The following is a 24,744-nucleotide window of genomic DNA, read 5'->3' as shown; positions in this document are numbered from 1 at the left end:
ACTATTTTAAGAATTTTTTTTTAAATACTTTTTCATATAATTAAAAAAAATAACACCTGTCCAAAGACCATGGGACGCATGTGTATTTTACTGCACAGAAGTAGTAATGGATCTACTCTTCCCAACATTCCCCAGGAAAAAATTGATGTTACAGCAAGCAGCTTTTTATACTGCTAACTTTCCCCTCTTCCACTGGTCCCTACTTGAACCCCCAACCGATATTTGCCATTATAACAATCAGTAGAACAGCAGTTCTACTGTTGAAGATGCTCAGTCAATATCATGGAAATGAAATGCAGATAAATGAAAAATTAAAGAATTCTCCATCCAAGGCCAAGTGGCCTACACATCTGTTCATTTAAAACTGGGGTGGCCAACCTGCACAGGTGGCACAGGCAATTTCTGTATGTCAAATGACAGATCAGGGAAGGGGCAGACAGCACAGCAGCAGATAGGGCAGAGGGCAGAGCAGGAGATCAGGCAGGGAGCACAGGCAGGAAGCAGAAAGCAGAGAAGGAGTTTGGGTAGGGAGTACAGGGCAGAAAGCAGAGTAGCAGACCAGGTAGAGGAAGCAGATCAGAGTGGTACTCAGGTCGGGGGCAGGCCTGACTTGTGGCACATCAACCAAAAAGACTGAACTCCACTGATTCAAACAACAATTCTTCCAGATGCAGGATCCATCGTGAGCCCTAACAGTGCTTTGGGTCACACTGTACCTATTCCAGTAGTGGGTTTCAAAGTAACAGGACATAATTTTGAACAGCCGAGTAGCTGTGATAGAGACCCTCTTTCTGATGCTGATCCATTCATCCAGTTCAGAATACAAGGTCATGTTTCAGCTTTTGTTGCTGAATGGTGTTGAGTAGGACTGGTTTTCTTCCTCACGCCCTACATACTGGGTCCACCCATTCAGATCTACTTGTTGGCATCGGTTTGGGAAGGATGACAAAGAGAGACAAAGTGTTAAACTGTCCTAAGCTAAGACTCATTTGTAAAAGAAATGTTGGGGGGTTTTCTGGAAGACAAGAAATGTAGATGTATTCAAGGCTGCAGATTAAGGAAGCAAAAAGGCATCAAAGCAGAGTTTGGAGAGAAAAATGGATTTTCCACCCCACAACATTTTTTGCAATGTCAAATAGTTGCCTGTTCTGGCACTAGAATGAAAGCCAAAAGCAGAAAACCAGGGTAAGTGAAATATACATTTATAAACAGAAAGCCAAAATAAGTGAATATGCTCAAGTTCCTGCTCTTCCTGACTTAGAAAAGGGACCTGAAGAAGCTCCATCTCCCAGACCCCGAAGTCAGTCTCCCAACTACCAGGCTCTTAGAGAGAATCTCTCTCCGACTAGAAATTCCATCCTTGTACAAACTGCTACAATTTCCTACAGGACCATACAGTATTTTCCAACAGAAAACTGTTTTGATGTTTTATATATACACAGCATTCACATTGTTTGTACATATTTATTTTCTTTTCTTTAAAAGCTTTTAAATAAAACAATGAGTGGCAAGAAACCCAGGAACAGTTCACAAATCACCTTCATTCTTCTACAGCAGATCTACAAAGCACCAATCCACTTGTTCCTTCACCTCTGTGAGGCCCCAACATAACCTCTGCTTATGACATCACACCTACCCAAGGAGTCAGCCAAAAGAGGTACGATAAGTCTCATTCTTTTCCACTTTGCACATTTTTGCCATCTTTAAAATATTTGTTTTGGCAAATAAATATTAAAAAGAAAATCATAAAAATTGTGCAATACCAGGAAAAAAAGGGACTTGTCTTACCCCCCATAGACAGGCTGCAGGTACAACTGATGCTGAACAGCAGGCGTGGTATCACTCGAAGAGTGCCTGTAGGTGCTTTGCACAGAGGGAGTTAAGCAAGCCCGTGGATCTTCACTTTGCAAACCTGATACAGAAGTAAGTTGTGAACATTAATGTGAAGAATGCTCTTTGGTTACTACTTTGTGGCCTGCAAGACACAGTGCTACTGGAGTGTTGGAGAGAAATGTGGAAAAACTGACTTCAGATTAGCTTTCAACAAAATGTGCCTGAGATGTATCCATTGTGCAAAAAAATTGTTAGAGTGCATTATAAAACACTACAGATTTAATTTCACTTTACATTTATCACCTACATGCTTGCCCTTCTAAAATTTACTATCATAAAACCAACTATCTTCAGAATATTTAAGGTGCAAGCCTGGCACTAAAATCAACAGCAAATTCCCCTCGACTATGGTGGTCTCAAGTTTTCGCTCTTTAAGAGCTGTAATAACACCGCATCAGAGCAGACTCAATTAATCAAGTCTACTGGAGTGTGGTAATTACCATGCTCCAGCAGACTCCAGCGTCTTGTATATCACCGTTCCCATGCTGAAAAATGGCAGCAGGGGTGCTTTAACAAGCTTTAGTTAAAGCGACCCTGACACCATTTTTCAGCATGGGGACAGTGATGCACAAGACACTCTGGACACTTTAATTAGAGCGGCACTCAAAGCAACCCTAATTAAAGCATCCCTCACCCCTGAAGTACATGTACAAATGCCCTAAGTGATCAGAGATGAGTCTGAAACTTCTGCAAAATTACATTCTGCTGCTGCTGTTTTAAATCACACAGTGAAAACATATCCTTTAAAAAGTTTATTAGTTTTAAGTTTGGTGTCTAAAATCCATACAGATGATACATGGGCAATATCCATTTCTCAAATGGGTATGTCCTAAATTGGAGTCTATTCCCTGTATCCATCTCAGCGCACTTCATAACTGCCAAATTCCATCCCAATAAGCCTTTAAAGAAAAACCTCGTAAAAATTTCAAGTTTTGCTGTTAGGTTTTAACATGCACATTTCCTTTGGACAAACTTTCTTTAGTCAGTGGCCTGCATTCTGGCAAGTCTACAGCTGAAATGTCATACGTGGACAAACCCCAAGAGACAAAGCCTTTTCTTTCAGTTATCCCCATACCCTTCCTCTTCCTGCTCAGTGGAGAAAGGAGCTGAGACACATGCAGAACCTAAAACTGGCAATTCCTCAGGGACTGACTTCAGGGCTGGGAAAGAGATATGAGCAAAGTAAAGAGGGCTAAACACAAGGAAGCTCTCCCCCCGATGTAGACAGAATAATGTTGGATGTGCAATCTTTGAGAGAGCTGGATGATAGTATCTCCGACTACCTGGATGCCATGGCTACCAGTTTCATTCACCTGAGATTGGTGTCTCCTCTGGACATCTTCAAGTCTTTTCATGTGTTATTGTTTTACCTGTTTTGCTCTTCTTACCATTCACCTTCACTCAGAAGATAACGTAAATCATGTAAATGTTTCTAAACTGGATGTTCACCATGCAGAGAGGACCAAACAGCAAAAGAAGACCAAACAACGAAATGCTAGCTAAGTGTCCATCTCTTCTCCACTCTTACCTCACATAACATCACCCCGCTAAACCCACATTGAAGCACTGCCTCCAAAACAAAGTGAGATTGGTTACACTCAATCCAATGAAAAATATACCAATTCATCCCTCGCCAAAAAGAACAAGTCTGAGACAACTCTTGTCATTTTACTTATATGCAATATTCCCTTTCCCCCACCTATCTGGTTTCGTTTAGTTGTAGACTGTAAGCTCTTTAATCTTCTTATGAATTTGGAAAGTGCTTAGCAGATTTTAAGTGCTCTAGCAGTACAAACAAATGAATGAGGTAATTGTGCGAGACAAAATTGTGGGCAAGATTAAATGTTTTGCTGCTTCAGTTGACCAAAGTATGTACCACTATATACCAAACCATTTAAATTAACTTTGGAAACTTTTTTGTTTTAGAAGTACAAATTTTTTTTGCAAACTAGTAATCTGACTAGTGCTTGCAAAAAAAAAGGCTAATTATTTTGAAACCGTCTCTTATGACAACACCCAAGTACCCACTGTACCCAGAAATCACAAAGTCTAAAAGTAACATTCCTCATCTGCCCAATTAGAGCTGGTTGTTCTTCCTTTACAGTCTGGTTGTGTATACTACCCATTTTAGAACAATTTACCTCAGCTGGCACAAATACCAAGTGGTGCTTCCAGGTATTTGTGGCCTGACTACGTATAATGATAGCTAAGCCAGCCCCAATTCTTACATCTTCTGAAAATTTGGAATCTTGGCACTGGAACTGTGTCAGAGCCTAATATTACATGTTTTCTTTCCCCCCCTCTTTTAAAAATAATTCAATATACGTCAGTTCATACATCCCTGACCAACAATGGGTTTCTAACTCACCATTTTACTAACTCATTTTCTAACTCACTCCATCCAAGGAAACCCAATGGGCCTACAATTCCCTGATCCTTCCCCGTTCATGCTGCTGTCATGAACATACTCACCTGTGCATGTTTCCATTGGTGGTAAAGGACTGTCCACATACTGAACATTTATAAGGTCTTTCACCTGAGTGGACAAGCATGTGGCGATCAAGGGAGCTTGCTGAGCTCAGAGACTTTCCACAGATGCTGCAGGAATGGTCTGCTCCTCCAGTGTCAGTGTTATGCTAAAGGAAGTAATGGATCGTTATTGAATGAAGTAACCAGGAACTATTACAGAGAACTGTAACAAGTGAAAAGTAAGGTGCTGGTTTTTTTCTTTTTAAATTTCTGCTTAGCACAATACCTTATGTAAAAGTATGCTTTATATCAGGGCCGGGCAAAATATGGCCCATGGGCTGGATCCAGCCTGCCAGGTGATTTCATCCGGCCTGCAGGTGCCCACCGATTAATTGTACCCTGCCCAGCCCACGCACTTCACTCCCCAGTCAGCATGTACAGCTTGCAGACAGGGCCACTGCTGTAGCTACCAAGGGATCTGCTCAGCTTCTTTGGCCTCCAGTGGCTCCTCCTCATGTTTCTACTGCAGCACTCACTCTGGGCAGCAGGTAGGAAAGCTGCAGCTGGGCAGGAGCATAGAGCATGGGGCTGGCAGGAGCATGGAGCCCATGCACTGTGGGGTGGCAGACCCTGGGTTTGCAGGGTTTGAGGGAGGGTGGGGGTTGGCAGAGCCCCCTGTACATCCCCCCCATGGTGCACAGTCCCTGCCGTCGGCGGCAGCAGCTGTAGACATCAGGTCCTTAGGGTGCTCACGGCCCATGCAGGCACAGCCTCTTGGTGGCGTGCAGCTCCAGCCAGTTCCAGGAGCTGCATGTGGTGGCAAGGAGCGGAGCCAGGCCAGCCTGCCTCTATCCCACAGGGCTCACATGCAGCTCCCAGGACTTACGCGCCACCAGGGGGAAGCAGGAAGCAGGGTTCCCTGCCACTTCTGGCACAGTCCCAGGATCCACACATGGCAGCAGGGAAGACAGCTGGCTCCATAGCACAGCGCTTCCTACTGGTGGCACGCAATTTCCAGGAGTTGCATGCGAGCCCTGCATGACAGAAGCGGGCTGGCTTGGCTCTGCTCCTTGCTGCCACGTGCAGCTCTCGAAACTGGCTGTAGCCATCTGCCATTGGGCAGCTGCGCCTAAGCAGGCCATGAGCAACCTGAGGGCCTGCCATCTGCTGCTGCTGGTGGCAGGGGCTGTATGCCATGGTGCGGGGAGCATGTGGGAGGGTCCCCACACCCCCCTCCCTCTCTCACATCCCACAAATCCCCACCCTCCCTCACACCCCACAAACCTCACACACCCTTACATACCCCTCACCCCTCCCCACAATCCCCCCTCCACCCCACACACACTATCCCACAAACAATATACAACAGTAAGACTTTATTTTTGAGCTGTTTTGCAATTATCTCTATATTTACTATGCAAACACAAATCAGGACAAAAATATTTTCTGAAATAAAATTAAAATAAGTTTTAGTAGATGTTTAACTTTTAGTATACGATTTGGTTTTTCTCATTCCAAGATGGCAACCCTTCTCCAAAAAGAGCACTTCCAGGTGCAAAGGATGGGACTTCTAGTGGCAAAGGTCAGGGACAGGACTTCAGGTCCCAAGATGGCAACCAGGGGGTGGTGCACCTGCCAAGGGGCTACCATTTTGACCCTCAACAGCTCACCAAAACTCATTAAGCAGCCCTCCAGCTGAAATAATTGCCCACATCTGCCTTATAGGCACTTGTCCTCAATTAACCCCTTAGCTACTACAAAAATGTACTAGGGATATCCAGCAAATGGATGCCTATCGTGATGCTCAATACATCCAGTATTTCTGCAGTACAGTATGATAAGGGAGAGTACAAGGGGATCCAACAGTAAATGGTAAGAAATAAAGAATGGGTGGTTTGCAAGTGGGTTGATCTAGGATGCAGGGAAGATGCAGTCTGATAAGCTTCAGAGGTGTCAACTGCTGAAGTCTAAAATGACTACAAAAAAGAACTTGGAATAATATTCTGCCTTTGGATGAACAATTGGGGCTTTGACACTATATATGCTAAAAAAGAAAAAGAGAGAGAGAGAAAGCATCTAAAAATCAATGATACAATGCTGAGAATTAAACTGTATTTAGGTATAAAATGAAAAAAAAACAAAATGCATATTATTCAATGATCATGAGAAAGTAAACTATGCCCTCAGTGTCTGTTTGCTCCTTACAATGCAAAAAAAGGTCCAAGGTCTCTATGTAATTTTTTTCTTTTAAAAAAGAAAAAAAGAGGAGCAAGGGGAGGACATACCCCATCTTTACAGGAAGGGTACTATTTGCATGATTGTCCTGCTTCCCAAAGCTGCTGCACTCTGCAGAGGGCAAAAGCACTTCAATGCCAAACTGGCCTGATGGCTCTGGTGTTCACAGTCCTAAACTGCATGGACTCTGAAGGGAACTATGCTGAAACAAACTATAAGCAGGATGTGTCTGGGTGATGGAAGGGGGTTTCAGAACCCACAGGTTACTTTTAAGTTTCACAGAAGGAACAGAAAAGGAAACCTCTCATTATCTGACATATCATCACTGGCCAGGAACGGGGGGGGGGAAAGGAAATCCTAAAACATTTTTTTCATTCTAAAGCCTTTACAAGAGTATATGAGGGCATAAAACATACAAGGAAGTGAACTGCGATTACAATAAAAGTTATCTATGTCTATGCAGGGAAATCTGTTCATTATTGAAAAATGCATATATTTCCAAGTCAGGGTATTCTTTCATATAAACATAATATTAAAATGAGTGGTCTGCATACCTGACGAATGTGCATAGTTAGCTGATGCTGTGTAGTGCAAATCTTTTCACACAGGGGACAGGTATAGGAAGACTTCTCTTCTTTTGTTTCCTGCAAGAGGGAGAACATGGCAGGGGGAAGTATATAAGAAGGAGAACCACCGAAAAGTTATCACCACAGCTACTGCTGGGAACTGAAATCCTAAGCCACACAAGCTCAAAAGCATGAAAACAGCAAATTTGTATTTACCCAGTTATCATCCTGAAAAGATCCCCAAGGGAAGATTTAGCAGCTTTAGAATTTTAAAATATGGAGCACTTCCCCCATCACAAAATACAACAGCTGTTTCACAGTATGCAGAAACTCTGTAACAGCAGTTTAGGACAGGAAGTGAAGATAATTATTGTGACAGGCTGAAATTGCCAGAAAGAATTTAGGTGAGCAAAATGCCATCATCCAAACTGGAGTTTGGGCAGAATGAGAAGGTCAACATCACCAGTCTTTCAAAAAGGACCTGTGGCATCTTTAATGGGCATGAGTCATCAGGGCCCAGGTTTTACATCTCATCTGAATGACAGTGCAAAAGGCACCGTGCCCTCAACACTGTGCTGACATCCTGCTACACTGAGTCAGAGGGAGGAGCTGCACCTACTGAATCGCCCACACAACTTTCTACAGCATCCTGTGTTTCCCCTGGAAGCATCCCATTCAAACACTGGCCAAACCCAACCCTTTTAACCTTGCAAGATCTGATGAGATCACTGCCTTAAAAAAGAGGTACTGACGCCGGCGAGAACATGACAAAAGGCAGGCAGCATAAGCCTGACTTGCCTTTCACACCGATGAGTAGTGACAGTAACCACGGTCGAGTCACCTAAGAACAGTGTGAACAAAAAGTTCAGTGCTATATTTTTAAGTATGCCCTTGAGACATCGAGTCACCCACTGGTCTTGCAGCCCCGGGTGGAAAGAAGAAACTCTTGACTGGAACCAGAGGCTGTAGTCTTGCCAACTGCCGTCATCTGACCCCAGCAATCTTTCCTGCCCAAGTGCAGGGGGGCTGGACCCAATGATCTTGTAAGGTCCCTTCCAGCCCCTAACATCTATGTATCTATGAACATCAGAACCACCCATCCAAATGAAAAAAACAAGGTTCCACCATTTACAACGCACACGACCGGACAGCCTGGCCACCTCCTGGAGAAGCCCTACAGAATTCAGAGAGCTCACACCAGGAGTGTATGAGGGAAAGTCCTAGAGAACATACCTTATACACCTTTCTTCTAGGGAACTGTCCTATAAAGGGAGGCACTTTTTTTTTTTTTTTTTTTTTTTTTTTACTGAATTCAAATAACTTCTTGTGAAGTAGGGCAATCATATTAATAAGGTTCAATAGGACTTTTCCATTTGGATGGGTGGCCTTTTTCACACCCCTTCAGCCTCAAACAAAACCACTAACCTCAAATCTAAAGCATGGGACTCCAGCCTGACTTGCAGTGGTTAGCCTTTTTGCCTTCTCTCGCATACAAAAAACCTCCCTGATTACAGTTGTACCACACAGCTCTCTATTCTCAAGTAGGGCTCACAACACTACATGAACACAGGCCAAGGCTTCATGCATTTGTCATTCATAAAACATTAGAAGCCAAGTGAGAAAAAATTGCCATTGTGAAACCTGACCATTCCTAAGAAACCTGAACAAATATGTCTTGTCAAATAGATGTGCGCTCAAACTTTCTCTAAAAAAAAAAAAAAAGGAAAGAAAGAAATACAAAACACAATGTTTACACCCACCCCTTCCACCGATTTAACTTTATTGCACAGGACCAGTTTGTGAAGTACCCTTCAGCTCCAATTATACTGCAGCCCTGTTAAAGTTGGCTCAGAGCTGAGAGAACAAACACGCTGCGTTGTGAGGAAAATCCCTGCAGCTGTGCTGACAGTTTAGATGGTGTTTAATCCACAGGGTATTTCTGTGAAATTATCAGCCTACTTTCCCCCCACTCCTTTCGAATAAAGGATAGAGATCTAACATGATACAATTAATCGTTCTGAAGACTGCTTTCTAGACTGCCTGCTCTTTGAATCAGCAAATTAACAAAGGATAGAGTAATTACTGGTTCACCTTGAAGCAAAGATCAGAAACACACTATAGCAGAGCCAGAGGTGATTAGTATTGACTTTGGAGTTTATCATTAACTAAAATCCAAACTTTCTCCCCGACTCGCAAAGGGTACAGGCTGCATACCACAATATAGGTCACTTAAGTCGAGGGTGGCTGAAGCAGGAATTCAGTTGGCTGACCCACTCCAGATCAACGAAGAGAGAAAAAAAAAGGTTTAGCATCACTTCTGCAAAAGTAGCACCACTGAAGAATGTAGTGCACAGCATTAATCTGCCTCGTTGGAGCCATGCTGGTGAAAGAGCACTTCCTGAGCTGAAAGATAAAATTAGCAGCTAATTTGTTAACTGCTTTCTTTATTAAAGCAAACTGGCATGGCTCTTCTGCACTCTGCGGAGGACAAAACTCTTCTGAGTTTATACATCAGGTTTCCTCGTTCTTCTCTCTTGAGTAGCCTGAAGCTTCTTTGTTACATCTTCTCAGTTACTTTGGCCTTGAAGAAAAATTATAATGGATGCAAACTGATGCAAGTCCATGTTTACCAGTCTCTGGGTAGATGGGAGCCAAGATAAAGGCAGCATCATAAAAAGAACCATAGACTTAGGACAAAGGTTAAGGGCAGAGGATTTCACTGCCATCTCATGGAATACAGACAGTGATTCAGGCTCCTGAACAGAGCTAGCGAAACCTAACTATAGCGACACCATGATATAGCCATTTATTCCCTACTCTCCCTAAAAACAAATCATCTCTTTTTTGGAAAAAAAGAGAAAAGTTAATTTATTTTTACATGGTAGAGAATCCCTCCTAATCCTACCATTTACTCTCAAGCTTCTCCTGATCTGATGCCCATCAAAATACCAGGTGGAATAAAGGTCAGCAACTCGTAACAGACTCCCCTGAAGCCAAACCACAAGGTATCCTAACAGACAGCTGTGCCACTAAGGCCAGTCTGGACAGCGTTCTCCTACGTAATGCAATGAAACTGGGTGCCAAAGGCAATCTTTGCCTTCACAAAACTTAAAACCAGCAGCCACCAGACAAGACTCCGATGGGTACACTTTTCTTTTCTTTTCCACTTCATACTGCCCCGACATATTTTTCTTTACAATTAATGAATTTCTGCATAAAGAAAATAAAAATCTACATCTACTTAGAAGTCTTTGAACTAAGTGATTCATTCGCAGGCTACTGATTAGCACTACTGCAGGAGCATCACTAAGTTTTACTGTTTTGACTGACGTACTTCTCCTTTCTCTACTCCCATTTGGTACTGATATAGTATCAGCAGCTGGTAAATGTTATAAACTGGATCAAACCACATAACACTGGTACCAGAAATTTTCTCCAAAACAACCTCCAATAAGTCCACGTTCCAATTTATAAGTGAAGCAAAGGCTGTACCTAAAGAAATAAAGAATAATGGCAAAAAAAACCCAAAAAACTAAGGCCCTTGACAAGCAAATTTAAGTTCAGGTTTAACTTCAAGAAGATGGATATTCAATGGGAAAACTCACATCCTTAATTTTATGCATGTGCTTAAGAGCATTATTGGGTTAGGGACTAACAAATGGTCTTCTCCAGCTCTGATGTCCTTAAATTATTCTTTAAAGAGCTACTGGCCACATGGGGAGAGGCAAAGTATTGCAGCCATCGGATACTATTTGAAAAGCAAAATGAGCATGAAAATGTAAATTAAGCCTGTACCCTCCATCAAGTTAACCCCCTGTGCTGCATGCACACAACTCTATACCTGGTTCCTCCTGCCAATCCGGTTTGGTGCAGGAGACTTTGATGGTGATTTGATGTTCTGAGAGTTCCCACCATTTTCAGCAATCTTCCCCACACTCATGACTGCTGACATCATGGCGTCAACGGAGGATAAATCCGTGCCTTCCAAACTGTTTGGTAAACTAGGCGATAACTTGAGATTGTTTAAGCTTTCAGGCTCCTTCTCTGGAACTGTAAAACAAAACCAAACAGTTGTTGAGACTCCCCACTGGAGGGCTAACAGCCTGCTCAGTAGCATACAGTACATGGTGGAACAATACCCAACCCCCTCTCCCTCCACTACCCAGTTCATTTGATGGTAAGAAGGTGTCAAGTAGTTCATAACAGTTCAGAATCCTTTACTAATGAAAAAGCTACTGACTTCTGGAATGTATAGGTCAAATTGCCATTTTTGTTAGGGTGCCCCCTTCACATTGAGTTTGATTTTCAATACAAAATCAGGACTGGGCTTAAATCAGATTTCCCTCTTGTTATAGCACAGTATATAGTATCCCATGACCAGAGTGGAGCACTGCTGATGAATACTTGCTCTTATGAACCCAATCTTTGGGGTGAGGAGGAGTCCTAGGGAGCACTGTGTCAAGTTGTCATTGTACAAAACCTACAAATATGCGGGAGTCCTTTTGCCTACTCAGCTTAAACCAGTTCCCCCAATGGAATAATCTCTACCAACAAAAGGACTTTTTTGTTGCTGTAACTGCCTTTAGGCTAGGGTTTTTACAGGCATAGCCACTGTCAGCCAGGGGAATGGATTGGGAGTGCAGGCAAAAACTTTAGACCAGGCCCATTTCATTATCACATGCGTACACAGCAACCATGTTCCTGTTACACTCAGCTATACTTAAAACGGCTTGCAGCCCAACTACTTACGGTACTCATCTCTAACACTGGTCATCATCTGCTTCAGAAATACCAGAGCAGCATGTTTTAAAACTATGAATTTTCAAAACCCGACTCATTCAATGGATACACAGCGGAACATAAGATTTGATGGGGTGTATAAAAGGGAACACATGGGAAATAAGAACATGGGGGTGAACATGAAGGGACATGTTTGCCCCTGTGCACTCAATCCTTTGCTGAATACTGTTTTTGGAAGACAAACAGTTTGAGCATTAGAAACAGGTGTTTTATGAGGATAAATAAAGTGGTGCCAAGTTAGCAGGAGCCAAGAAAGAGCTCTAGTTTTGAAGCCCTGTAGTGGTGGGAGACTGTTTATGCACTTGTGCTTCTATTCAAGATATTTTATATTCATATACATAAGTGACTGAGAGTGGGGAAGAATTTCTCTGTAAGCCTTGCTGAAGCTTTAAATTAATGAGGCACTCCATCCTAGTTAAACACATACCTTCATTTTCCTCCCCTGACTGCTGCACAACAAGGTTATCTTCTTGCTTGCTGCTCTCCTCACTTAGTGTAGTATGCTTAGTAACAGAGTCTGGATCCTCAGCCTCTTCCTCAACAGCACCCTCTAGTACTGTGTGAAGAAAACATGGATGAGAAAAGAACACAGAGGGAAAAAAGCAGTGTTAGGAAGCAAAACGTACATCGTGTCCTTAATTTATCTCCAAGATGCAATTAACGTAAAAAAAAAAGGAGAAAGGGATAGTTATGATATTGGGGTGATATATAAAAGTAAACTGCAGCTGGAGAATAAGTCATTCAATAAGTAGTTTTTGATGGCATTTTAGAGGATATGAAAGCAGCTGACACTCCAAAGGAAACAACCAAAAAACAGTGATGCCCAAGGGAAGGTATTTTTCAGCAAGCAATATTGCAAAATATAATTACAGTTTTAAAATGGAGAGCTGGAATATCGTAACTTTAGAAAGAAAAATAGCTTTGTTACTTCACTATTGAAAAATAATATGTATTTTACAAGCTCTGTCACCTCTCTTTTCAAAATGGTGTCCGTCAGCAGACCCTGAACAGCATCCTAAAATGTTTCTTTCTTATTTAAGCAAAGGCCCCAAATTAGAGTTAAACTAAATAGAATTTTTCTTGTAAAAGAATGTGCACATCTTACTGTACTTATCCTCTTGACAGTAAATGGGAACTTACACATTTGCATTTACATAGCATGTTTTCCCCTAGGATCTCACAGCACTAGGCAAATGTTAGTGAACTATTACTATAACCTAGTTATATACTCGCTTTGCAGGTGGATGAATACAAGTCACAGAAAAGACATGTGGGTAAGGGGTTGAGGAGGACTTTCTACCATCATAACTCAGTGGGTGTGTCTGTGTGTTCATTAATGCGCTTTTGCTACTCCTCATTAAATTTAGTACCACTAACGTGAGGTACTAAATGCACATTAGGCTGCCCTAAAGCACAAGAGCAAAAATGCATGCTTTTTATGACGCTTAAATGCACAGTAGCCTAATTTTACTGTGTATTAGCATGGTTTTTGCTGTGATGCTCTAATGCACAGTAAAATAAAGCTGCACATTAAAGCACACATGTAGATGAGCCCACTGAGTAGTTCTTTATGCCACAGATTATCCTAATCACTAAAACAGAATCAATATCTACAGGTTTGACTCCTCACTTGCTTAAAATTTGCACAGGGACATACACACCTTCCCAAATTAGGACTTGACTAGTAACAGTGATGGAAAACCTGGGCCTGGTCTGCAATACAAAGTTTTGCCCGAGTAGCAGCGTGGGTTGCGATGTAAATATATCATACTTCCTTAGTCTGTGTAGCTATGCTGGCTTGACCCAAGCATGGACAAAACCCTACTAATAGAAGGGGCCTTTGTAAGCTTAGTGCATGTTGTTTGGGGAGGTGGTGCAGCTACAACAGTTGAAAAACCTTTCTGTCAGCATATGCAGTATCTTTACTAGGGTGCTGCACTAACATAAGTAGGCTGGCATAGCTTCATGGTAGAGACTCCATAGTGTATGCAAACCCCAAAGTACTGGTTCTCAACTTTTTTAAGACTCAGGGTACCCCTCTTTACACTCCAGGCAGCCCTCAGGAAATAGCAGCTCTTAGCTTTCACTTGCTTTTTTGACTGGAGAAAAATGATGCAGCAATTCTTCTGCAAAGAACTCAGAAAGACTGAAGCAGATCTGAATGGTTTTTGACACTATAAATTCTTATTTGAAATCTCTACTGGGTGAACCTCGCATATATGTTTGCATAACTAACAAGGCTAATATTGTGCAGTATCCCACAGCACCCTTAAAAGGATTTCACACCACCTTGGTTGAGCACTACTGCCCTAGAGGGCCCTAGGTCTAGTGTTCATGGTGTATAACAGTGGGGGCAAATCCATTTGATAGGCATGCCACTAATTATCCTGTCACCCTCCAAATGCCACTCTGATCCTCTTCCCCTGGCTGCTCAGCTGTCTACTCCTAGCCCTGTCTCCCTGCCTAATTTTCTGCTTTGCTTTGTGCTTCTTGTCCTATCTGCCACTATGCAGCCTGTCCCCTCCCCAATCTGTCATGTGCCACACAGAGGCTTCCCGTGCTACTTGTGGCACATATGCTACAGGCTGGCCACGCCTGGTCTATAGACACTAGACTGCCTCCCTAATCTGGGCTTTTAAAATTATTTGTTACCTGGTCTTGAATGAGTTTGCATACAATTTCTTTCTATCCATTTTAACAGCCTTCCATTAAAACGATCTGATGCTCCTTATTGACAGGGGCCTGATCAGTAACGACTTGAGCATTCAAGCAGCCACTAAGTGCAATAAGGGCTGCAGATGCTCAGCATCTTACTGATCAAGCAGAACTTTTCTAGCAGTATTGAATTTATTACCTGCTCATTTTGCACAACTCTCCAAGTAGATTTCATCTGCTTTAGTCTCAGTCAAATCTATATTAGCCCGTACAAATGGTACTCTTTTATCTTTTTCTAAACAGCAGGGGGGAAAGGCTCTCTTGTTTTAGAACACCACAGAAGCGTGTTTATGGCATTTACAATTAAAAGTTAAGATGACATTACTCTTAATGTTTCTGAGAGTGGCCCAAGTCTCTTCCTAGTTACTTAACAGCATCCTTTACTTATTTTTTCTCAGGGAAAAAAACAGGGGAAAATATTTAAAAGTATTTTGTTTCTTTAAAGAAAACACAAAAAGGAATAAAGTAAGACACTTATTTAAGCATCTTTCATTCTAAGCTGAGGTGTTCCTGATTTTTTCAACCAATAACCAGTGTCTCAGTTATCAATTATATTATTGGAAACTTCCTGAAACAGAGAAAAAAGTGAATCTATTTTATATAACTGCCAAAGCAGGGTGTGGTCCACAGTAATTTCAAATACTGTTGAGGATCTGTTCAGAGAAACAACCTCTGCATTTTTAGCACAGTCTTTAGTGCTAGTGTAGAACTTCCTTTCCAGCAAGGAAAAAGGAGTAGACGTGCAAATGTTAGCCTGAAAAATTCACCTTCCAGTTTTGCAGTGTCACTGACAGCTTGCATGGTATCCTTCCTTCAGGAAAAACGAATGCACCATGAACGACAGCCTTTTACAACTTCTGAGTACAAATAGCTGTTTTAACACTAAAATACAATTCTCTGCCAATTCAAACAAGATGGGTGGGTGCTGACTTCTCATGTTTTTAAAGGAAGACAACAATTTTTGTACTTTAAAAAAATTCCTAGCTTGCCAATAGTTTTTCATTCTTCAAACTATATCATTGTAAGTATTACTGCTGCATACCAAGATGTATTCCAGCACTATGGTGGGAAATAAAAAAAATAAAATAACACTGCTGAAATAAAGACAACTGCATGAAACAGCATGCGCTTTTCCTGAAAGAACAACTTTATTTGCAATGGAATATAGCAACAATAATTATTATACTGGGCCAAATCACTCCTTTCTGTGGTGTGGTGGGGAAGCGTGGCTGGGAGCCTTGAGGAAGGAAGATCCCGAGAGATTTCTCTTGAAGAATGCTATGCAACCCTGAGGAGTGGAGAAAGTCCTTCCTCCAAGTAGAAAGCAGAGGGTTTGGCTCTGGATCTATGGATCTCAGGGGATCTACTGAAGAAAGGTAGCAACTGGAACAGAAGTTCTGTCTCTGGCTTAGTTATGGGACTTGCCATTTTTCTTAGCTCTCACAGACTCCTTTGCTTACATCTGTTTCTGGCAATCCCTCCCCTCATCCCAAAGAGGGTCCTTAGTGCAGAGGAAGCTCAGCCTGAGAGGTACCACACCCTAAGGGCTATATTAACATCTGGATTACTTTGAACTTTCTGTGGAGTGGAGGAGTGATCATATCGACAGGCGCACAGTACAGGGCCTGCCTTATGATTACAGGCTCCAAGCAAATACTGGCCCCTTTCCCCTGGTGCTGCTGCTGAAAACATGCTGTTTGTAGAGCCGTGCAATCTGACAGGGGCTGTGATATACTGTTGGTGGAATTTGATGGGCAGGGAATGAGCTGTGGTCCTGCAGGATCCCCAAAAGCTCCTGGCCTCCAGTGTCTGCTTGTGACAAAAAACAGTCCTGAAGCAATCGATAGCCAGCTAATGGGAGAGGCATTGAGAAGGCAAAAAAACCAAAACAAAACATCATGCAAAACTTGTTGCTTCCCATTCAGTCTGAACAGGAAAACATTTGCTAGATCTATTTCCTCCTTTGGGATAAAACGCGACTCCACAGTATGCTGAAGCAGAGCCTATCAACATTTACTTCTCACCCATATTGTTTTTTTGTTTTTTTTAAAGAGACAGGTTAGGATGGTTACAGCATCTTCTCCTTCTCATTAGACTGAAAAGTACTAAAAAATACAGGAAAAGGAAAACCCTGGTTACAACTTTGAAGGGGGAAGGCCATAAGAAGGAGGAAGAAACGATGCTTCTTCAGTCATCTGACTCACCAGAGAGGCTGTTAAAGAAACATAACGTGTGCCCCAACCCTTCTGGAGCTCTTACAAGTTTTTACTCCAGTTTTTTCTACTGTCTTCCCCACGAGCTCTCCCTTTGGAATAGATAGGAAGAAACACACAATGCACGCAGCACAGGCAAGGAGGGGGAAAACCTGAGGTACAGTACAAAGCTGCTCATTGTTCTGGCTTAAAAAGAAATCCACATTCATGTTAAAGGACAAGCCATGCATTAATTGGGCTAGGAATCAGACCCCCCCCCCCCCCCCCCAAAAAAAAACAACCTTTTCTTGGTTTCAGTAAGCATGCTATGTTATATATCACAGCTACTCTTTTTGGAGAGGAAGGGATAACTGTTTAAAAACACACACATACAAAACTGTTCACATCGCTTTTCCTTTCCAGGCCTAAAAAAAGCAACCTTGTCCCTACCTACTTTTAGTTTCTATCCTGCCATAATCATCTGGGTTCCCCTCCGCCATGATTTTCTAGTGATCTGATAAGAAATCCAAGTGAAAACAATGAAATGATAACAAAGCCCACACAGAATGTATAATATTAAAACTCAGGCAAGAATCTGCAGGCAGATGTCTCATCTGGAACAAAAAGGTCCACAACAGCTTCTTTTCAGGTGCTCCTAAAAACACAGATACAACTCACACCTGTGTATTATTGTTCAAGACCTATTCACCACTAAAGATACGCTTAAATCCTAATCTGAAGGCTACGTACATAACTTCTGCCCGGGGGTGAATTGCACCGACAGAGAATAAAAGGGAAACAGTTTCTCCAAGCCATCTTCTGTGTTATTTGGTCACTTCAAAAACATGGCTTTAGATGTAATGAGATTTTGCATCAAAGCCCCTGGAGAGAAAAGAGGGTGGAAACGCGCTGGGTGGGAAGAAGAATGGATGATGCTATTCAAAGCCATCATCTCAAGCAAAGAGGAACTGAGGGGGCAAAAAATAGTTTTCCAACTTTCCAACTAACCTCTTTAGTACCAAGTCTGTCCCTGACACTGAAGTATAGGTGCTGGAGGACCCCAACTTCAGAGAAGGTAACTGGCAGCGTCACCTCACTGTCACCACTGCTGAAGCATCAAAATAGAGCAGCCTACAAAAAAAGGAAAAAGAAAAAAAAAAGAATAAAAAGAAAAAGAAAGAAAGGTAAGACAGCAGAATGGGACATTAAGCTGGTGGCACTTTCTTCTACTTATCAAGTGAAAAAGACACTGAGAAATGTACCCTCAATGCCTGAATGGCAATAAATGGCAGAATTTTCCAGGGGAGGGAGGAAATGGAAAACTATAGCTCTAAACTCATAAAAAAACAGAAAAATACATCTTTAAGGCTATCCTTCAACTACAGGAAAAAAGACCAGCCTGTCTTACGAACCTTTCATTTTATTATATGTTAGGCTCTAATAGCAATACAGTACTTGGTATATACAGCATACTCCTATGCAGCTGTAATGGTTTCTACTTTTACTTCTAAATAAAAAGAACAACCAAAATTACCTCCCACCCGAAACCTTCCTACTCAATTCTCATTCCTGCCCCTTAGCTCGGATGACCAAATCCAGGTGTGCCATAAAATATACAGGACTTGCAAAGTATTCAAATTAATAATGCTAAAGAAATCATGCCTCTGATTCACTATCATGCCCTGTCAGTATTGTACTACAGCAACTGCACTGAAGTCAGCAGAGTGACACTGGTATAACATTACAACAATGCCCTACTGAACCAGGCCACTTAACTTGTGAATTTCTTGGATGAGATTCATCACTCTAGTCCAGCTGTTTCTTGCTGCTGAAGAGACGCAGAACAGCCACAGCATTACTGAATTTGGCTTCTTTCTTGCCTTTTCAGCTTCATTTATTAAAACTTAATATTGCATCAATTCTTACTTATTTTATGATCTGGTAAATGTGCATCTTGTGGGAGGGAACTGCATCCCATGAAGAACTCATGACTTTCTGAGACAAGAATAGAGAACCTGACCTACTGTAAAAATTACTGAGAATTAAAACACAAAGTTGAGTGGTACAAGCCTGACTTTCCATTGCCTTGAACCTCACAGGGTTATGCACCCACCAAGTCTCTGTGAAGCCTCCCATGCTGACCAGATGACATTCTGGCTACAAGGTACAAGACACCAGGCAGTCAGATGCCGAGAAACAACCACTACTGAGCAGCCTGTATTCAGAATGTACGCAGTATTGCCAACTCTCGTGATTTTTGGCGTTGTTCTTAAAGTTTGCACTTTGGGAATGTGAAAAACGTAGCTGTCTTTTATATATGTATACAAAAATATAGAAAAGAAAGAGCTATGTTTTTCACACTCCTGAAGCGTAGACTTTGAGAATGCCAAAAATCACGAGAGCTGGCAACACTGAGTACGGGGACTTGCTGAAGAGTTCTCCCATGACTTTCTTACTCCCTCCAGTGGCAGCCACACCCGTATACAGAGTACCTCATTGCTAAGCAGGTGACACCAAAACTTGCTCAGGGGAAACCACCCCTCAGGCTTGCATTACAGTTCAATCAGCTTTGTGGTTTAGCTCATTTCCTGGGACAGGGTTTAGAAGAGACAGTTCTCCCTGTTCCAGCTGCTTGAAGAACTCGTTCAAGCGGAGAGGAGCCTGGGATTTGAAAGTCTGGAGAATTTTAGGGCTATAAGCAGCATTTCTACCTATACAATACTAAAAACAAATGCTATCAGGAAGAACGTGCAAGCAACAAACCAAACGCCCACTGAAGCGAAGGAGGAATTCTCTATCATTCCCTGGAACCCCTTAGGCAGCAGCAAGGCAGAGTTATAAATGTAGGTGGGGGAAAGGACTGTCTTCCTCCAAAGCATAAGGGGCTGACAGCCATGAAAGGAGGGCACCAGATTAGATGAACCTTTGGTGTAATCCAGTGCGTCTATTCCTGTATTCCCTTGCTACTTGTTAAAGGCAAACACAAAAGCAATACTGTCTGCCCTTATAAGAAGAACTGCTTTGCATGTGTTCAGAGAGCTAAGGCAGCTGTGTGGATGGCTTAGTGTTCCAGGAAGTTGATGTGTTTCTTGGCTTCAATTCTGGTTTGTTTGCCTTAGACGAAGTGGCAATCCATGAGAGTCCCTTCGCCTTCCCCCAGGCTGGCATTGGCTGCAATAATACAGAGGTCCTCGAGACGTCACACAGCATCTTTCACCAGACTGACAAGCCTTTCCCAGTCTTGAACATGATGATTCTGCTCTTTAGCCAGTACTGGCTCCAAGCCCACTGGGCAAGGAGGAGACTTTGGACAAAGATGAAGGAGACTATGGGAGTCTGGGACAATTCTCTTGAGACCAGCACAAGGCACTAACAGAGCTCTGTTTCTTAGGCTGAGATGCTTAAATTTCTCTGCCGACTCCCTCAAGCAGCCAGCTTTGGGGCAAGAGGAAGAGAAAAACCAAATCTCATTTCGTGCTGGGGTGAAGATCCAAAAATAGCAGGCAAGGAGTGTGGAACCTTGTGTGGGCAGAAGAGGCTAAGGAAGGAGCTAATAAATAAGGACATGCTTTCCCTTTTGTAGCCCTAGGTCTCCTTTCCCCCCGCTGAGCATCAGTGAGAAGCTAGAGGTAGCCCTACCTCTGGAGGGACAGAAGGGGAGGTAAAGAGGCACATGAGAGCCCAGACTGGCGCTGCTCCGGTAAGTTAGGTATCAAGTATCAAACTATCATTTTGTATCCCTGCCTTAGCCAGGAAAGAGGATGAGAACGTAAAATGGGAAACTATGCTGATCAAGAGGTTTGTAATTTGGGGTTTTTTTAAGTTTCAAAGACAAACAATATGGTCACATACACAACCACACAGAGGAAGAGCCATAATGCAACCAAATCATTAATACGAATAATCTTTAAACCTTCAGGGAGAAAAACAATGGTGTATGTTGAGATGTTGGCTACTCTAAAAGGAAAGGCCGTCGAGGCTCTGTGCTCTGGCAAATGGAGGTCCAAGGCTGGCCAAGCTCTGTGCTCTGGCATGTGGGGATCCCACACATCCAAGAGCTGGAAGGACAAAACAGATGAAGAAAAAGGAGGAAATCTTCTGGTGAGCACAGGGACTGGGGGAAATGAAAACCAAACAAACTTTGAATCCAAGACAAAATGCTCCTGGATTCTAAAAATGCATAGTGAAGCAAAGCTACAAGGGCTACTGAGCAGGACTAAAAGCTTGGCTGGATAATGGTAACAGAGAGGCTCAAATCCCAGATGATATGGCTAGGGATGTCTTGCCCTTTTAAGGTGGACCGAGAACAAGCATCTGTGCTCTAGCCTTGTAGCTGGAGCCTGTGCTCACTGGTTTCTGATGCAAATTGAAAAAAATGGGGATTTTTGTGCCTTATCAATTGGTCATGCAGATGCCGAGGCATCCACTGCAATGAATTGTCGTGAGACAATTGGTCTGGTTGTTTTCTTATTACAGCATCATGGAAACAGGAGGAGGAGGAACAAGAATGCCGAGATGAAGGAAAGCCACAAACTGATGTCAGATTGCTCACTGGCAATTGGTCTTTGCACCTGTTAGTCAGGAGGAAAGGGCTTGTCAGTCCCAACTGATGGATCAGATGAGCAGAAATGTAATCAGCCATGGCTTTTCAGTTTAAGAGCAGCTTCAGGGCAGCTAGAGGGCAGCTTCCCCCAGACTTTAAAAAGCGGGGTTTAAACATTCAAATCTTGGTAAGAAGGTAGTTTGTGAGCAAACTCTTATATTGGCTTCTTTTTCCATAGCCAGACCTGTGTCTGCTTCAACAATGATAGGCAGGGAAGCGATTAGAAAAAAAAGCAGGATGATCTGTGTGAACCGTGCAGAGGCAGCAGCAGTGAAGCTCCTGCAATGCATCTTTTGGGGGAGCTGAGGTGAAGATCCACTGTCACTCCTGAGAGATCCTTTGCCAGAACCCAAAACAGAGATAGAGATAGAGAAATTTATCTACAGGGGAAAAAATTATTGGTAAAAGTAGCTTTGGAATTAAATAAACTAAACTAGGAAAGGGTATGCTCATCATGCCTGTGAAACTATTCCTGTGTCACTATGCTGATCAAATTCTGTCCCCAAATGGGACAGGTTCAGCAATGCACATTTTGGCAGAGTACCCCCACAAACCTTTCAACGCAGGTAGTGAAGCACCTCTGCCCCGAAGCACATGCACAGTACCAATCTCAGGGCTCTCACACTGGAACACCGTACACGGGAGCAGCCCAAAGTACTTGCCACATACAAGATGAATCAGTAAAAACTATGCGTGACTTTAGACACTAGGATAGAAAATACAGGAATAATAATAATCATTTAAAAAACGATCATTTCAAGGTGGCTGTGATATCAACTCTCAGGATTTTAAAATTACAAGTTTTGTTACCACTTGTTAATCTTGACTTTTGCTTAAAAAGACGTTTCTAACCTGCAGAGTTGGAAAGAAACATTAGAAAAGGTGAACCCTACATGTTAAAAAAAAGCCAAAAGAAAGAACCCTAGCTTATGAGGGGACGGCTCCTCCAATCTCAAGCCGTTTAAACTAGTTGTGATTTCAAGGGCTCACGATTTCTGAACGCTTGGGGGATGTCGATTCAACAGTGGAGAAAAATCCTTTTACTATAGCAACTGTTTTACACCTCTTGGCACATACACAATGGAATTGTTTCCTCTATTTTTTAATGAAAATCCTTAGTACAGTCTAAAGTATAATATTCCTAAAATTTTATTTCTAAGCTAACATAGTCAACATCCCCCTTCCAGGGCTACTCTTTACAAATTTACCAGATTCATTTTAAGGGGAGAGAGGTCCATTTAATTTACACACACATACTCACAGACATATCCACCCTCCCCACACCAAATTACTTAAGAGTTTGCAGCAATTCTTGCTGCTCTTTTCCAGGGAGCACGACTTGCTGACAGGATTAACTACTGCCAGACTCAGAAAACTGGAAGACAGCTGCCACATGGCAGCCATTTATTACAAAGCACCATTCCTCTCAAGTCAGGAAAGACAGACCCTCTTATTTTCATCTGTATTATCAGCAGGGTTTCTTTGCTTCACAGACATTAGTAACAAGGCTTTTTCTAAACAAACACCCTCTTTTCTCCCCCATCTTGTTAACATCATCATCTTCCTGTCTTCTGCTTCTGGCTGAGCATGAGAACTATCCCATCATGTATTCCAGATAAAATCTCAATTAAGACCATTAAAAGGTTACCATTCATAAAAGCGTGTGCACGTGCACACATACACACACCACTCCACAGTAAAAAAATTAATTAGGACATTTTAGTTAAAGAATAAAGTTTAATTCTTTTTTAAATCTCCCAAAAAAGAAAGCGAAACTGCTACAAAGGAGTCAGGGTTTTACAACTGACCCCCTCAAACTCAGCCCAAAGATATGTTTTTTTCACTCTGGCGTCCCCTTATTCATCTATAAAACTTGATATGGACTATCACTGTCTCTGGTTAACTGCTGAGCCTCCAACCCTTTCATCCTTCTCCAGCCTATGTAACTTGAAAATACATATAGGATTGAGGCCTGACACTACTCCACTCAACCATCCCATTCTACAGTTTTGCATTTCCTTCTCCAAATAGCTTTCTCAGGCATCACCCTCTTATATTCCCTTCTCAAAATGAAATACAAATATGCCCCAGACACCATTTCCATTAACATTCAATATCACAGTGCATGTTAATCATTCCCCATCTTCTGGTTTTAAGCCCCACTCCAGAGATGCTGGCCAGCTGTGTAATTTTACCCTGTGCCTGTGCATTGATGAGTGCACACGCGCAAACACGCACACTTTTATCCGTGTGCACACGCACACGTGCAAACACGCACTTTTATCCGTGTGCACACGCACACGTGCAAACATGTGCACTTTTATCCTCAACATGCATATGTCACAGACACCAAGAGTACCACAGGGACTCAAACTGAGGTTTACAACTTCTGCAAAAAGGGTAAAGAATCAGCCCATGTATAAAATGTATATTTTCATTAGAAGTATTTCACAGCGCCAAAACAGTTGTATTATTAGTGGACAGATTAACATAATCTTTTAGATAGGCAAGTTTAAGGTTGTTTGTGGAGTCTTCATTCTGAAATGTTTAAATTTGGTTTTCTATTCTAAACAGGATAATTTACTTCTAAATGTATATATAAGTCAACAGGCTACTAAACTTTCCAAACTATTGCTTTTGAAGTTTTGAGAACCTCAGATGCAAGACTTCTCTTAACAATGCACTTCACTATTGCTCCTCTTTACTTTTTAAAAACAAATTGTTTTGTAATCTTACTCATTTTCATGATTACAACGAAATGAAACAAGACCGTTTAAGTGGATTAGGAGCAACCGGTTCTGCATGAACCCTCAAGCGACCTGATGTACAGGGTTCATCAAGGCTCCTAGTGACTAAACGATGAAAAAAGCAGCATATACAGGGCTAGTTTTCATAGAAAGGAAGCCTAGATGTCAATTTTCAGCTTCTAGAAATCAGAAGCTCCCCTGTCAGAGGAGCTTGGGACATGTTTTCCAAGGCATCTTCAGCTTGAGGATGGGGAAAGGAGACAAAACAAAACCAAGCAAATCTTGTGAACTTCTAAGTTCCTTGTATTCCTTTCGGTCTAACAGACTTTACAAGACCCACAGACATGTCTCTAAAAGGGATTTTTCAAAGTACAGAGGCCTACACTAATAAACCCAGTGAAGAATCTATGAAGGTCAGCATGGAGCCAAAGCACTATAAGCCATGTGTACGGATGGTATGGGATGACAACCCCCCCCCCCCCAAAAAAACCAAAAAAAAAAAAAACAGCTAGAGAGGCCTGGCC

General features: G+C 42.3%; 1 protein-coding gene across 1 annotated transcript in view; it reads right to left on the bottom strand.

Moving 5' to 3' along the window:
- The window catches only part of RREB1 (ras responsive element binding protein 1), a 145,909-nt gene that overhangs the window by 71,426 nt on the left and 49,739 nt on the right, over positions 1 to 24,744 (bottom strand). Inside the window, exons 2-5 of the mRNA XM_006025213.3 lie at positions 12,391 to 12,519; positions 11,005 to 11,213; positions 7,152 to 7,241; positions 4,366 to 4,529 (exon numbers count right to left, since the gene is read on the bottom strand). Coding sequence (XP_006025275.1) covers positions 4,366 to 4,529; positions 7,152 to 7,241; positions 11,005 to 11,118 — 368 coding nt within the window. The 5' untranslated portion in view covers positions 11,119 to 11,213; positions 12,391 to 12,519. The remainder of the gene's footprint in view (positions 1 to 4,365; positions 4,530 to 7,151; positions 7,242 to 11,004; positions 11,214 to 12,390; positions 12,520 to 24,744) is intronic.

The sequence above is a fragment of the Alligator sinensis genome, unplaced genomic scaffold (assembly GCF_000455745.1).
Source record: "Alligator sinensis unplaced genomic scaffold, ASM45574v1 scaffold220_1, whole genome shotgun sequence".
Classification (NCBI taxonomy): domain Eukaryota; kingdom Metazoa; phylum Chordata; order Crocodylia; family Alligatoridae; genus Alligator; species Alligator sinensis.
Note: the sequence above shows the minus strand (reverse complement) of the source record. Positions and strands in the feature narration are given on the sequence as shown.